The sequence below is a fragment of the Oncorhynchus clarkii genome, chromosome 29 (genome assembly GCF_045791955.1).
Source record: "Oncorhynchus clarkii lewisi isolate Uvic-CL-2024 chromosome 29, UVic_Ocla_1.0, whole genome shotgun sequence".
NCBI lineage: Eukaryota > Metazoa > Chordata > Actinopteri > Salmoniformes > Salmonidae > Oncorhynchus > Oncorhynchus clarkii.
In genome coordinates, this window is record NC_092175.1 from 4,379,770 (window position 1) to 4,396,010 (window position 16,241).

The 16,241-nt window shown below is 45.4% G+C and overlaps 1 protein-coding gene across 7 annotated transcripts in view; it reads left to right on the forward strand.

The window, feature by feature from the left end:
* Positions 1–1,155: 1,155 nt before the first annotated feature.
* The window catches only part of LOC139388422 (netrin-G2-like), a 166,035-nt gene continuing 150,949 nt past the window's right edge, over positions 1,156–16,241 (forward strand). Inside the window, exons 1-2 of one of the 7 annotated variants that reach the window (XR_011629286.1) lie at positions 1,156–1,703; positions 2,850–3,658. Coding sequence is in view for 6 of the 7 variants with exons in the window: in XM_071135072.1 (XP_070991173.1) it covers positions 3,440–3,658 (219 nt within the window). In the remaining variant the exon portion in view is untranslated. The remainder of the gene's footprint in view (positions 1,704–2,849; positions 3,659–16,241) is intronic. The other 6 variants (XM_071135072.1, XM_071135071.1, XM_071135073.1 and 3 more) reach the window with 6 other exon arrangements.

Sequence of the window (16,241 nt, forward strand, 5' to 3'; positions counted from 1 at the left end):
CCTGAACAACGCAGTTAACCCACTGTTCCTAGGCCGTCATTGTAAATAAGAATTTGTTCTTATCTAACTTGCCTCGTTAAATAAAGGTTAAATGATTTAATAAAACAAAATAGGACTGGTGGAGTTATGTCACATATGCAATATGCAGCCAACAAAAATATATGGAAATGTCTGCTCTACCCAAATTACAACCAACTAATGCAGCATTACTGCAAAAATGGAAAAGGAACGTGGAAGGGAAAGAAAGTAAGGAATTTTCCTGCATTGAAGACCATCATTGGTTGAAGAAAATTGTGATAAATAAAAGAGTATACCAGTTTAATATAAGGACCAAAACATTGACAGCCGTGCCATATAGATTGCCAAAAAGTTGGGAAAAGATTTTTGAGGTACTGATTCCATGGCACATGGTTTATGCTGAACAGATACGCAAAAGGACGCCAGATTCAAAATGTTGAATTCATACAAAATTCTTGCAACTAATAGAATGTTATATATGGGGGATACAATCTTCCCAGCTCTGCACATTTTGCTGTGAGGAGGCAGAGTCATTAGATAATTTATTTTGGTACTGTCCATATGTAGCTCGTTTTTGGTCACAGGTCCAGGAATGGCTGAAGAATTGGAACATTTACCTAGCGCTAATGCTGCAGATAGTAATACTGGGTGATTTGAAAAGCCATAGTCAATCGATCAAAAATATAATTTATACTTTTAGCAAAACATTTTATTTTCAATCTGTAGAAACAATGAGAATAGAAAGGTGCAGAACTTGTGTGAAACAGCACAGTTGAAAAATATATGGCAAATATAAATCCAATATGGTTGGTGTTAAACCCGAGCAGTGTTTATGTCCCGAATCTAAACCGCCATCTATCCAACACGTCCTAAAACGCGCAAACAACTCTGGTTTATCTGCTGCTAGCGATTTCCTGATCCAACTATCGGACCGCTCGGACGCACAGGATGAATCGGTGACAGAGAGCAGAACGATACGACACGGGCTATAGCTCCACTTCCCCGCAGGTCCTTTAAGCAGCGCGTGCTGATCGGCCTGTGGGACGGTTCAGTTTGGTGCATGTCGGCCCACGCGAGAAAGCGTCGAGAGTGAAGTTGCGCCGCCCGCCCCGGAGGTTAGCAGATAAAAGCCCTGAAAGTGATTGGAAGTGATGGTGAAAAGGATTTAGCCCAGGCATTAAGAGAGAGAGAGAAGGGTTTGTGAGTACATAAGAGGGAGAGAAGGGTAAGTGAGTACATAAGAGAGAGAAGGGGAGAGAGAGAGGGACAGGGAGTAGACGAGAGAGAGATTTTCCACCAAGCTTTTTTTTTTCTGCCCTTGAGCATCCCGGGTAAACCCGAGCTTGTAAAGTGGGAGGAGAAGAAACGGGCACCAGCCCTTCCTCAAAGTCAATATTTGCACTTTTGATTCTCCTTCAAGCTGGAAATCACGCTCCTTTTCCCCAACCGCCCGTTTCCAGATCTAGGACACCGTTCTACTCTGTGCAGCCTTCCGCGGTGTAGTAAAAAAGTTACCCGCTGGAGAAGACCAACAAGGAGACCAGACCAGATAACAGGAGTGGAGTACAGTAGCCTACACCTCGACAGGAGCCCGATAGTGTAGATGGAGCCGTGAAAGGCTCACGGCAGAGAGGCGGTCGTATAAAGGGACAGAGAAGCTCTCCCGGATCAGATGAATGTTCTACGTAAGTCGCAAATCCGACACGTGTCGAAATGTTTGATTTAAAAAAAATAAACGAGATTACGAAACCTAGTCTAAAACGCACCGCTCACTTCGAGTGATGCAGACTATTCAATTGCCACTCACTATTCTAAATAGTATTAGGCATATACTCAACAATCAATAAAACAGTTGTCACTTCATATTATGTTTAGAAATAATATTATTTATTAGGCTACCAAATTAAATACAGCATGAATGGTTGCTACTTTTGATTCGCGCTGCTGAAGCTAGCAGAAGCACTAGTCAGACACACCCCTATATACCGTATTTCGAGTTGAAGAACAGCTTTGGCGACTTCCAAACTAAATGCTGAATTTAGCTTTACCTAATTTTCGTGGAAAAAAATATCTGTGGACAGATAGCCAAACTGTGAACAGGGTTAATCCAATTAAAACGCATTTTGCTATCTCTGGTCATCTAGCATTTGGAAAGGCGATGCCGATTCAAACTCTCGCGCATAGGCGGCAGAGGGTCCCTGGTTCGAGCCCAGGTTGGGGCGGAAGCTATACTGTTACATTTACGCAGGTGTGCAATCAGGACAGCAGAGGGACGGTGCGTCTAATAATTTATGCTATGTCAGATATAATGCATGGCGATGCAGGTGAAGTTAGGATGCCTCATATTTTATGGAACTGATGCACAAAGTGGTGGAGTGACTTTTTCACTTTCCTTCAAACCTACCTTCCAAGACGCAATGCATATGCTACATCATAAGTTAAGTTTGAGCTCATATGTCTTTCCTTCTTTCATTGAAAGTCCAGGCCCAAAGCACATTCCCACCTTTTGAAAATTGGCACCAAGCCCTGCATATGAGTAAAAACTTGTGCATAATTCTGGAAATAAGATCTCTGAAATATGTCACCTACACGATCACAATGACATACTGTTTGCTTACAATATCCTCTCTGTCAGCCTACATGGTTTGGTCCAATTTCTGGGAAGTTCAGTCATAGGCCTACTCTCCCAATACAACTTAGGTTATGTAGCCTAAATGTCCAATATTGGAAAATAAAATAAGCGAAACATGATGAACAAGATAAACTATGCTATGTCGTCTCTCTCTCCCGCTATCAGTCTAATATCTTAATATTTTCCCTCTTCTTTACAGGACAATCACTGAGGCAAGGCTCCGGGCCGCTGCATCACAACCTGATGGCTGTATCTAAAGACGTAGTCCACTCTCCCTTATCATCCCTAGTGGGCAGCTCTCACCTCTCCCAGGCGAAAAGGACCTCTGAAGTATGGATTTGTTCTGCTGATTCTCCAACCACCACCCCCACCACCGCAAATGCAGCACTGGCGCCACTATGGTTGAAGTAGATGTGAAGTTTCTCTGACTTTCGACGCCCCCTGCTCTATTATTTGTCACTTTTCCATATCCGACATCGAAACAAGTTAGTGTAATTTCCTAAAGGAGCTGTGACTATTTGTAGGCCCACGTTTGTTGAACGGCTGTAAATTGACTTAGCCAACTCGAACACTTTTGTTTCTCTTGCGTTTTGTATTTTTTCCATCATCCCCAAAACGTCCCCTTGAGCTCAGGTGAGCGTGCAGACGCATCTTGGTGACAACGAAGTTACTTACTGTGTCCATATGATCCTCAGTCGAGTTCCATGCTCTTCGCCTCAACTCTGACTACTGTGGCCCCCCTCGCCCTTTTCCGCCAGACCCCACTCGTCCTCGGACCACTCTCGTGCCATGCTCCGCCAGGCCGTGTTGCTCCTCCTGCACTGCTTTGCCTCCTTGACGCTGGGCCAGTACGACCTGTGCAAGTCTCTGGTGAGCACGGACGATGGCGCAGTGTGGGAGCAGTATGCATGCCAGCCCAAGGCCCAGTCCATGAAGGACTACATGCGGGTGAAGGTGGACCCGCCGGGCATCACCTGCGGCAACCCGCCCGAGAGATTCTGCACTCTGGTAAGTTGGAAAGGTGGAGTGGTTGGTTTAATGTAATGCACTGCAATTGATGTTGGAAGTTGCTGCAGTGAGGGCGATGAATTAAAGAATTAGTTGAATTGACAGGTCTGAACTATAGTCCAGGGAACATCCAGGCAAAGGGTAACCTATCGCAATGCCTATTTGCAATCAACACTATTTCAGTGTGACTTTGGGAAAGCCTAATTTGTTTGCGGACTTAAATAACACAGTAAGAGGCGATATGCCGAGTTTTTGCTCAATAAAGGAAATGTGAGAACAACAGAAGCAGAGTTGGATAAAAAAAAACATACCAGGCTACTGGGCTTAGTCAGGTCAGAACCTCCTGATGCAATGTGAATTTGAGCAGGCTTGAGCGGTCCTTGGCCAAGTTTGGCAGGCTCCAAAAGCCATGACATCAGTGAAATGACTTGGCCATGGGCTCGAGCTCACTGAGAGAGGTGCGGAGGTGTTGTTTACATTCACATTGTGTTGGCAGACTGTCAACCGGCTTGATTGCGTTTTCGGGAGGACTTCAAATTTCGCCTGCTAAACAGCATCAAGACGAGAGAGAGGGTGGAGGACCTTTCGTTTCAAGGGCACTCGCAGGGCGAGAGTGGAGAACTGCGGGAAAATACTAGGCATTAGAATGCAAGGCTCAACGTTATAGTTCCCGCTTTAATAGGTTGTTGAGTGGAATTAAACTCTAGAAGTAGGAAGTTTGGATAGTTTGAAACTTTTTAGAATAGGCTACCTCTGTGGGCCTGTTTTAGCTACAGCATACTGCTTACTTTTAATTGTCACAACTTGGACACAATCTGAGTGTCTACTTAATGTGTTTGGCGCAGGATCCCTATCACTTGGCTGGACAATCCTTGTAACAGCTACCCAGTCAGTGAGGTAATCAGATGAGGAAGGACTTACAACCGAGGACAGAGATATAGAACTCTAATAGAGTAGAAGTGATTGATTCATTATCCACTGATGTTTTAGAACCACACTTTCACATACACACACTGTGTATTATACACTCTTAGAAAAGGTGCTAAGTAGTACTGTATAGGGTTCTTTGTGTTGTCCCTATAGGGGAACCCTTTTTGGTGCTGGGTAGAACCTTTTGCAGAGGGTTCTAGGCTTTTTCAAAGAACCGTCTGTATAGGGTTCTACCTAGAACCCTCTATGAAGGGGTCTGCTTAGAATCCTATATGGTTCTACCAAGAACCATTTTATCATCAAAAGGTTCTCCCTAGAACCGTCTACGAAGGGATCTACCGAGAACCCTTTTGGAACCCTTTTTTCCTAAGAGTGTATGGCTACCTTAATCCTGCATTTTACAAACATATCTACACACACACACACACACACACACACACACACACACTCCTCATTGAGACTAATAACAGGACTCAAGGATCATTTGATAACGTGAAGCAGAGTGGATATGCTCCTTCCTCGGCTAGCTAATGGTTAATGATTTGTTTAATGTAGAAGTAGCAGAAACTGCTGACGGCCTGAGAAAGCCCTCTCCAGTGACTGCTCTTCAGAAGGAGAGCGAGAGAGATGCTGAGGCGTCCTGTGAGAGAGAAAGAGAGAGATGCTGAGGCGTCCTATGTGAGAGAGAGAGAGATGCTGAGGCGTCCTGTGTGTGAGAGAGAGAGAGAGAGAGATGCTGAGGCGTCCTGTGTGAAAGAGAGATGCTGAGGTGTCCTGTGTGAGAGAGAGAGATATGCTGAGGCATCCTGAGAGAGAGAGAGAGAGATGCTGAGGCGTCCTGTGTGAAAGAGAGAGATGCTGAGGCGTCCTGTGTGAAAGAGAGAGATGCTGAGGCGTCCTGTGTGAAAGAGAGAGAGAGAGAGAAATGCTGGGGCCTCCTGTGTGAAAGAGAGAGAGAGAGATGCTGAGGCGTCCTGTGTGAAAGAGAGAGAGAGAAATGCTGGGGCCTCCTGTATTGACGTTTGCCCTCTAATGGCATGGCCCGAACCTGCAGCTAGAAACTTTCACAATTATGTTTCTGAGCGATGAAATATTGATGTTCTCCTTAATGGGCTTCTTCCTTACAAGGAGCTCCGGACGCTAGCCGCCATTCCGTTCCAGATCCCAGTCTTAGGCTCCCTCTATCCTCCTGGAATGTTCCATAGGGGAGGGGTTGTGGGTGGTACCTGAGACAGCAGATTAGTCTTAGTCATCAGTTTTTATACCAGCTGGGATCTATAGGCTTGAGTAGAGCAGACTGGTCCCTTCCTCTTAGATAATGATGCATTTTTTGCCGATACCGATATCCAATATTTTCCTTGCCAAAAAGAACTATACCGATAACCAATATTTAACAGGCTGACCACACTGCTTGCGTCGCATGCGCGAGCTTTGCAAAAATAAATGTATAAATCTATGTTTTTCAATTATTGCACCCACACTGCTTGCGCGCGCCAAAGAGCGTCTGCGCTGCCACAGGCTAAAATAGAAATCAGTTCTATTTCTGACGCAGATCGCGCTGCAAGTCCTGCCTCTCCCATCTCCTCATTGGTTAATAGAAGCAGGTACCCACGTGCCATCTCCTCATTGGTTATACCAACGTGGGTGACTGAAAGATGAACGAGGGCAGTGGTGGTAATGCACCTAATTTATGAAAGTTGCCAATCGCAATATAAAGTCAAGAGAAGAAAAAGCATGGAAGGAGGAGAGATGACTAGAAATGATGACGGTTTTATGTGTAGATAAATTGTCGGAGTAGAGGTCCTTGTGCATTTCAGGTAAAATAACAACTCAGTGTTTATATCCCAGGACAAATTAGCTAGCAACAGCAAGCTAGCTAAATAGGACAAATTAGCTAGCAAGTGCAAGCTAACTAGCTAAATTGCCATAAATGTTTAATGCTTTTCGACCTGTCCCCTAATTAATATAATTGGTTATGAGTTTGTTTTGATATTTTAACCTGCGTGTCGTGATCGCGTTTGGTGTGGGGGGACAAAATACATTTATGCACGATGGCGCACGCGCGAAGCCGGTTTGGGTTCCGTGTAAGGCATCTCAGTGCAAGAGGCATCACTACAGTCCCTGGTTCAAATCCAGGCTGTATCACATCCGATCGTGATTGGGAGTCCCATAAGGTGGCGCACAATTGGCCCAGCGTTGTCCAGGTTTGGCCGGGGTAGTCCTTCATTGCAAATAAGAATTTGTTCTTAACTGACTTGCCTAGTTAAATAAAGATTACACACACACACACACACACACATTTATGTATGTCCCCATTACCAGTCAAACATAATCAAAGCCTTTTTTTTTCATTTACTTGCTGTGCTGTTTCGTTGTTCATTTGTTCAGTCGTTTCATTCTCAACCAGGCTTTCCATGGAACGCCGTTTGGGTCTTTGTATGTCAAAAAAGATACACGTCAAGTAATACTTTTTGACATGTCAAATAAGCTTGTTGACCAATCAGGACCTGAATATGACTGCACATAATCACATAATAATTTAATGCGTTCATAAATGTTTTACATAGTTATTACACATTGATTACACTATCACTCGTATTTCATATGTCACAACGATTTATCGATACGTATGTTATGATGCTGGTAAAGTATTTCACTGCACAGCCTTACCTATGGATTGTGGCTCAATGACATGGGGTATCAGTTTACTCAGTGACACCCAGAGAACATTAGCATCGTAGCTCTTATTGCGGGACTCTGAAACAACTGTTAATTGAGCCACATTTATTGTCAACCCATGTGCATTGACCACCATTCCAGAGGAAAAACAATACTGTGTGGATGTTTTGGAGTCTGATAACTCTGAGGAGGATGTTGGGAAAATAAATATATTGGGTAATGAGTAGACCGTTACCCCATTTCATTGATCCCCAATCCTTAGGTAAAACTGTACAGTGCAATATGAATGTCAACACACACAATAGGCTGACTGGGGAGGGGATTTCACACAGTCAAAGTCCCGCGATAAAAGCTACAGCGCTAATATTTGCGTAAACTCTTCATAGTTGTGTCCTGTGGGTGTCACCGAGTAGACAGATACCCCATTTCATTGCTTCACATTACAACCTTATTTAACATTATCTAGTCTAAATATGGCATGATTCCACCAATTGTAACCCTCTGCATCAATTTCAAAGAGGTACTTTTATTTTGAAGGCGAACCGTAAATTCCACTGTTGTGCCTAATCGTTAATGTGGCTAGCTTCACAACACATAATCCTGTCAGGTCTCACTAGCCAGATGAAGCTAGCTGGCTGCTTTGGGCAACAGGGAGCCAGCTAGCTTCATCTGGCTAGTGAGACCTGACAGGGTAAGTAGCTGGCTAGCTATTTATTTTCATGAACTGAAATTCAATTTCAATAGGCGGACAACAAGTGGCTACCAAGTTAATACCTACGCACAAGGATTCCTAAATCATTAATAAGAATAGTGAAAATGACTGCAGTTTCAACTGGTCATTGTTTTCAGCCTGGTTGTATTGGCGCTATCTAAGTACCAAGCTAAAGCTAGCTAGCTACCCCAGTTGCGAAGTTGCGGTCGAATAAATAATGCTTTATTACCAACACGGTATTGTAAACACATTGTTTGTGTTTGCTTATTTTCAGGCTTTTTTTGTACAGCTTTGACAGTGCTACTGATAGTAGTGGTGGCGCTTGGCTTGCACGTGCAAATTCAGAACGCACAACATTGTATAATAGAACTGTGTTATTTGACGTGTCAAATTAAAAGCTTATTTAATTAGTCAAATAGTAGTATGTCATGAAGATAATAGCAGTGACGCTATTTCTGTGTACTCCGGTAGGGCAACATCTGAACAATAGCGCACTTGGTAACGTTAGTGTGTACTGGTGCTCTATCAGTTGAGAATGCCAACATCACCCACGACAGGGAACGGTTGATTGTCAAGGACAATGAATTCCATTATCTTGGCGTTAAATAGATTTCGCCTTTGATTTGCCTTGCTGAAATTTTGTTTATCTTTCAATTGACTGCTCGACTTGTTGACCGCTCAATCTACACAGCTGAAATTGTAGGCTAGGTTAGGGATGCTGTGTTGCACGTGTAGCGGAACATTTGACGTGGGGCCATTATATAGGTATGCACGTCAGCTTTCACATCGGCGTTAAACTAGACATCAAGCCGATACCGATGTTTGCATTTTTAGCTAGTATCGGGCGATTCTGATATGTTCACCAATATATTGTGCATCCCTACTCTTAGATCATCTAAGGCTGTGTGTCGTCACCATTCTGCATACTTCATTCCTTCACTGATGTGTGCACTCGTTAGCTCCACCAAAATCCTTTATTTAGAAAAGTTAAAAAGTGATTGAAGTTTCAACCATCTTGGTGTTCATCGGAATAAGTAACAAACAGAGAAAGTGTGTGTGTGCATGTATGTTTGTGTGTATGGATGCATACAGTACATGCATGTGTGCGTGTGTGTGATGGCAGTTCAGTATCTGTGTACAGTATGCATTGGTAGACAGCGCCATGGTGCTGAAATGGTTTGAGCCCCAAAGAGAGAGAGCAGCACTTGGAAGACACCGACGTGGTGCTGAAGTATATGAATGGACATATGGACAGTAGTCAGATCCCAATGCTGTTTTCTATTACGTAATGCAATAGTGGGAAAGATGTAACTTAAAGACCTACATTACAGTAAATACACACACACACCGTGTGTGTGCATGTGTATGTGTGGGTGTTTTGTGCATGTGTGTGTTCTGTGTTTTATGTGCGTGCGCTTTTTCACCAATGTATGTCCCCACTGTACCTTAATTATTTTTCACATGAATACACTGTTTCCCCAAAACGAAGGCCGTGAAATTCAGCGGATGCTAGTTTGGTGTTGAGATGGTGTTGAGATGGTGTTGAGATGGTGTTGAGGCACAGATTTCCCTGCCTTCATTTAGCCCTGTTCTTCCTCTCCTCTGGGATACACTGTTATATTCATCTCCTGTTCATGGGGAGTGAAGCTAGCTATAGGTGGTGTCCTCTGCCAACTGGGGCAGTATGGTAACTCCTTTAAACATGGCGACCCTCTTTCTTTTGAGGACGATTCTACTGTACTGTAGCGAGCTCTCTATACATGGTAGTTGTACTGTTTTGGTGGTGTGTAACCCCTGGGGATGGTGTGTGTGTTGCAGGGAGGGAGGGAGAGAGAGATAATGATGAGGGAGAGGTGGAGAAGATCACATCTTAGCTAAGCAGAAAGATGAAATCAGACCAGCACTGTCCTCGTACACACACACACACACACACACACACACACACACACACACACACACACACACACACACACACACACACACACACACACACACACACACACACACACACACACACACACACACAGACAACAAGCCTGTGTTAGTGTACAGTACGTCTTTCATGTGGCTTGGTTTGAACCAAAACCTTCAATCAAGTCCCTTAGGTAAAGTACCCCCATGAAAATGTATTCCTCGCCGTGTATGTGTACGAGTGTGTGTAGTGACAGATGAGGGATGAACGGAGTGTGTATGTACAGTATGTTCATGTGTGAAATAAGAGAAAAAACCCTTCCTCTTCCACAACAGATTTTGCCTGTTTTAGAAGGTAGAAATCAGCCAGCTCTAAAAATAGACGAGAGAGAGAGAGAGGGAGAGGGAGAGAAGCTTAAGCGGAAGAGGAGCATGCTTGAAAGGAGAGGAAGATGGCAGCTGGTAGTGTGGTGGAGTAGAGAATAGCAGAGAGGAAGAGGTGAAGCTAGAGGTTTCACTCTTGCCAAAATCGGTCCAAAATATGCCCAATGCGTTTCTATGGACCTAAGCTTGTCGCCTGCCTTCCTGCCTTTGGGACAACAACTCCCATTGTTATGGCGGAGACATGAGCGTCTCGTCATTATATACAGATCTATGAGAACAGTCAGTAGATCACTGCTGTCCCAATCTGGGCCCAGGGCCATGCCACCTCCCCCTGCTAAAGCCAGGCTAACCCTGCCGTTGCCCTTTCCCTGGCTACCTCTGCCCAGGGTAACATACAGGGCCACCCAAACCCAGCAGGCCTTGTGTTAGGTCTATGTTCTCCTATCCTGATTATCCAGAGTGGTTGACTGGGTACCGCAAGGGTCTTGGGCAAGACCCAGGAGCTTGATATTGGAGACCGAGGTGGGAAGACCCGGTTCACCGGCAACCCCCGATCCCCTTCGGACACGGCCAGCCATGCGGCCATGCCTAACAGGGAAAGGGGGGATGGAGACGGTCGGGCGCAACCCAGGCAACGTGAAATGCGGGGAACTGAGCTCGGGCGAGGGCCGACGCCACCCTCCCGGCCCAGAACACCACACCGAGGGAAGGGAGAAGCCTACCCGGCCTTCAGAGAGTTATAAATACTTGCGCTGTTTATCCACGCTTCGTTGGTCTGTTTCGCTTGACGGCCCTCCGATTTGCTTTTGTTAGATGGCCATCCAACCTGCAACCTTTTTTTTACTGTTATATCTGTGTTACCTTTCTTGTAATGTCACTTATTGCCCACTTTACTATCATCCTGGGCTTATAGATTGAGATCTGCTGTGGATATGGGTACGGCCCGGCGTGAGATTTACACCCTCTACCCCAGATTTTCAAGGGCCATTGAGAGCTCACCGGACGCCGCCGTAACCGCAACTCTTTCCAGGGCTTGGGTCCCTCTTTCGGGGCGAACCCATTCCAGGGCTCCCTGTCCTTCACAAAGAAAAGATAACTCTCCCCGGGATTCCCGCCAGCTTCTCTGGGAAAGGGTTGCGTTACCGCACTGGACGACTCGCAGTGTCCGTCTCCGCCACTCCGGATTCGGGGATCTGAACCTGACTCTCTTTCGAGTCCATCGCCCCTCTTTTCCGAACGGCTTTCGCCCAGAGAGCATACATCTCTTAGGACCAACTGACCCATGTTCAACTGCTGTTCACATGGAACCCTTCTCCACTTCTGCCTTCAAAGTTCTCGTTTGAATATTTAGCCAGGGCTAGTTGATTTGGCAGGTGAGTTGTTACACACTCCTTAGCGGATTCCGACTTCCATGGCCACCATCCTGCTGTCTATATCAACCAACACCTATTCTGGGGTCTGATGAGTGTCGGAATCAGGCGCCTTTACCCGGCGTTCGGTTCATCCCGCCACACCAGTTCTGCTTACCAAATGTGGCACACTAGGCAACTCGCATTCGACGCCTGGCTCTAAGCCAGCAAGCCAGGCTTCTTACCCATTTAAAGTTTGTAGAACTAAGAACAGATATAGCCTTGGTTCACCCCAGACTTGACTGCCCTTGACCAGCACAAAAACATCTTGTGGCGTTCTGCATTAGCATCGAATAGCCTCCGCGATATGCAACTTTCAGGGAAGTCAGGAACCAATATACTCAGTTAGGAAAGCTAAGGCTAGCTTTTTCAGACTAACATTTGCATCCTGTAGCACTAATTCCAAAAAAGTTCTGGGACACTGTAAAGTCCATAGGGAATAAGAGCACCTCCTTCCAGCTGTCCACTGCACTGAGGCTAGGAAACACTGTCACCACCGATAAATCTACGATAATCGATCATTTCAAAAAGCATTTTTCTACGGCTAGCCATGCTTTCCACCTGGCTACCCCTACCTCGGCCAACAGCTCAGTACCCCCTGCAGCAACTTTCCCAAGCCCTTCTCCTTCCCCCAAATCCAGACAGCTGATGTCTTGAAAGAGCTGCAAAATCTGGATCCCTACAAATCAGCTGGGCTAGACAATCTGAACCCTCTCTTTCTAAAATGATCTGCCGAAATTGTTGCTACCCCTATTACTAGCCTGTTCAACCTCTTTCTTGTCGTCTGAGATCCCCAAATATTGGAAAGCTGCCGTGGTCATCCCCCTCTTCAAAGACACTAGACCGAAACTGTTATAGACCTATATTCATCGTGTCCTGCCTTTCTAAAATCTTCAAAAGCCAAATTTAACAAACAACTCACTGACCATTTCGAATCCCATAACTTGTCCACTATGCAATCTGGTTTCCGAGCTGGTCATGGGTGCACCTCAGCCACGCTCAAGGTCCTAAACGATTTCATAACTGCCATCAATAAAAGACAGTACTGTGCAGCCATCTTCATTGACCTGGCCAAGGCTTTCAACTATGTCAATCACTGCATTCTTATTGGCAGCCTCAATAGCCTTGGCTTCTCAAATGACTGCTTCGCCTCGTTCACCAACTACTTGTCTGATAAGAGTTCAGTGTGTCAAATCGGAGGGCCTGTTGTCCAGACCTCTAGAAATCTCTATGGGGGTGCCACAGAGTTCAATTCTTGGGCTGACTCTCTTCTCTGTATATATCAATGATGTCGCTCTTGCTGCTGGTGTCATACAACAAACCTTCCGTGGCCTCCAACTGCTTTTAAATGCTAGTAAAACTAAATGCATGCTCTTCAACCGATTGCTGCCTGCACCTGCCTGCCCGACTAGCATCACTGCTCTGAACGGTTCTTTCTTAGAATATGTGGACAACTACAAATACCTAGGTGTCTGGTTAGACTGTAAACTCTCCTTCCAGACTCATTTTAAGCATCTCCAATCCACAATTAAATCTAGAATCAGCTTCCTATTTCGCAACAAAGCCTCCTTCACTCATGCTGCCAAACATACAAGGGTATGTATCCTACCGGTCCTTGACTTTGGCGATGTCATTTACAAAATAGCCTCCAACACTCTACTCAGCAAATTGGAAGCAGTCTATCACAGTGCCGTCCGTTTTGTCACCAAAGCCCCATACACTACCCACCCCTGCGACCTGTACACTGTGGTTGGCTTGCCCTCACCGCATATTCGTCGCCAAACCTACTGGGTCCAGGTCATCTATAAGTCTTTGCTAGGTAAAGCCCTGCCTTATCTCAGCTCACTGGTCACCATAGGAACACCCACCCATAGCACACGCTCAAGCAGGTATATTTCACTGGTCATCCCCAAAGCCAACACTTCCTTTGGCTGCCTTTCCTTCCAGTTCTCTGCTGCCAATGACTGGAATGAATTGCAAAATCCCCGAAGCTGGGCTCTTATATCCCTCTCTCTAACTTTAAGCATCAGCTGTCAGAGCTGCTTACCAGTCACTGTACCTGTACACAGCCCATCTGTAAGTAGCACACCCAACTACCTCATCCCCATATTGTTATTTATCCTCTTGCTCAGTTGCACCCCAGTATCTCTACTTGCACATCATCATCTGCACATCTATCTCTCCAGTGTTAATGCTAAATTGAAATGATTTTGCCTCTGTGGCCTATTTATTGCCTTACCTCCCTACTCTTCTACATTTGCACACACTGTACATAGATTTTTCTATTGTGTTATTGATTGTACATTTGTTTGTGTGTAACTCTGTGTAGTTTTTTTTGTCGCACTGCTTTGCTTTATCTTGGCCAGGTCACAGTTGTAAATAAGAACTTGTCTCAACTGGCCTACCTGGCTAAATAAAGGTGAAATAAAAAAAAGGTTGAGAATAGGTTGAGATTGTTTTGGCCCCAAGACCTCTAATCATTCGCTTTACCAGATAAAACTGCGAGACTTTGAGCGCCAGTTATCCTGAGGGAAACTTCGGAGGGAACTAGCTACCAGATGGTTCGATTAGTCCTTCACCCTATACCCAGGTCGGACGAACGATTTGCACTTCAGGACTGCTACGGACTTCCAACAGAGTGTCCTCTGGCTTCGCCCTGCCCAGGCATAGTTCACCATATCTCGGGTGCTATCGCACGCGCTCACGCTCCACCTCCCCGACAGAGCGGGCTAGACGAGCCGGTGGTGCTGAGGGATCCCACCTCAGCTGGCGTGCACCGTTCCTCACTTTCATTGCGCCACGGGGTGTGTTTGGAGAAAACCCTCTGACTTGCATGCGCGTTGGACTCCACACCATAACCTACCCACAGGTGCGCCATACGGCCTTGCCTAACGGGGAAAGGGGGGGTTGAGCTGGTCGAGCGCAACCCAGGCGACATGGAGAAGCGGGGAACCGGGCTGGGGCTGAAGCCACCCCCCTGGGTGGCCAAGAACCCTGTGCCGAGGGAAGGGAGAGGCGGGGGGCGTGCCCACAGTTTTGTTTTTTGAGCATATTAATGGTCACCAATGGAAACCTTGTTACGACTTTTACTTCCTCTAGATAGTCAAGTTTGATCATCTTCTCGACGCTCCGCCAGGGCCGTGACCGACCTCGGCGGGGCCGATCCAAGGACCTCACTAAACCATCCAATTGGTAGTAGCGACGGGCGGTGTGTACAAAGGGCAGGGACTTAATCGTCGCGAATTGACCAACTATTCACCACTTCGCTCTTGATCAGATGTTAGTATTGGGCTGGAAAAAAAGTCTGCACACCAAGGGTCTGCATAGATACATTTTTAGATCATGGCATAAAAAGATGGAGCTGAACTGGGAACATGGAACAACTAGCTTTTAACAAAGTTGCAAAAACTACACGGAAATAAAAGATTGAGGAACTTTGTCAGGTGCGCCATGACAGAGGGGGAGGAGTTCAACATAAGCAACAAAAGAATGATTCAATCATCAACAACAAATTAATAATCCTAAAAGAGCAAACCCAGCACAAAGTGGTTGAATAAAAGTTGTTTCAACGTAATGTGTCAACGTATTGTGACGTGGAATCTATGTGGAAAACACATTGGATTTGGAAAAAGGGTGAAATTTCAACTACAGGATTATGTCATCATAGACAAATATTGTATAACATATGTTGGATTTTTACCTTTGAAACAATGTTCAATTCGTCACTGACTGCTACCAATGTGCTATCATGATTCTTAGATCATTCCTCCTTACAGAATCCTTCCAGATCCTTCAATTCAAACCACAGGTTTTCGATGGGTTTCAAGGCTGCAGACTGAGACGGCCATTGCAAAATGTTGATTTTGTGGCCAATTAACCATTTCTTTATGGATTTTGTGTGTTTGGGGGGTTTGGGGTTATTGTCTTGCAGGAAGATCCACTAAGTTTCAACCTCCTAGCAGAGGCAACCTGGTTTTTGGCTATAATGTCCTGGTACGGTGTAGTTCATGATGCTGTTAACCTTAACAAGAGCCCCAGGACCACTGGCCCATAACATCAAAGGTCCACCACCATATTTTACAGTAGATATGGGGTGCCGAATGCCAAACCCACCACTGGTGTGAGTAGCCAAAGAGCGATTTGATTTGGTTAGATTATATGAAAATAGAGTACTTTGGTGTCAAAATGAGAATGTATAAGCAGAAAAGAACCACATACCTACTGTTAAAATTTGGTGGTGGATATTTTCATAGTTTATAATTCTATTTATTTTAGGTTTTGTGTGTGTGTGTGTGTGTGTGTGTGTGTGTGTGTGTGTGTGTGTGTGTGTGTGTGTGTGTGTGTGTGTGTGTGTGTGTGTGTGTGTGCGTGCGTGCATGATGTACATGCATGCTGAGACTGTTTAGATACACATGGTTTGTTGGTGGAATGATATCAATAAAGCCTTAGGCGGTTCAAATTCGGACTAGGGAGGATCTGTTACTGGGCTCAGACAGTCTGAGGTGAAGAACTCACACCACCTCTAAGCCTCCCAATGATACCACTTCACCTCTCTGCC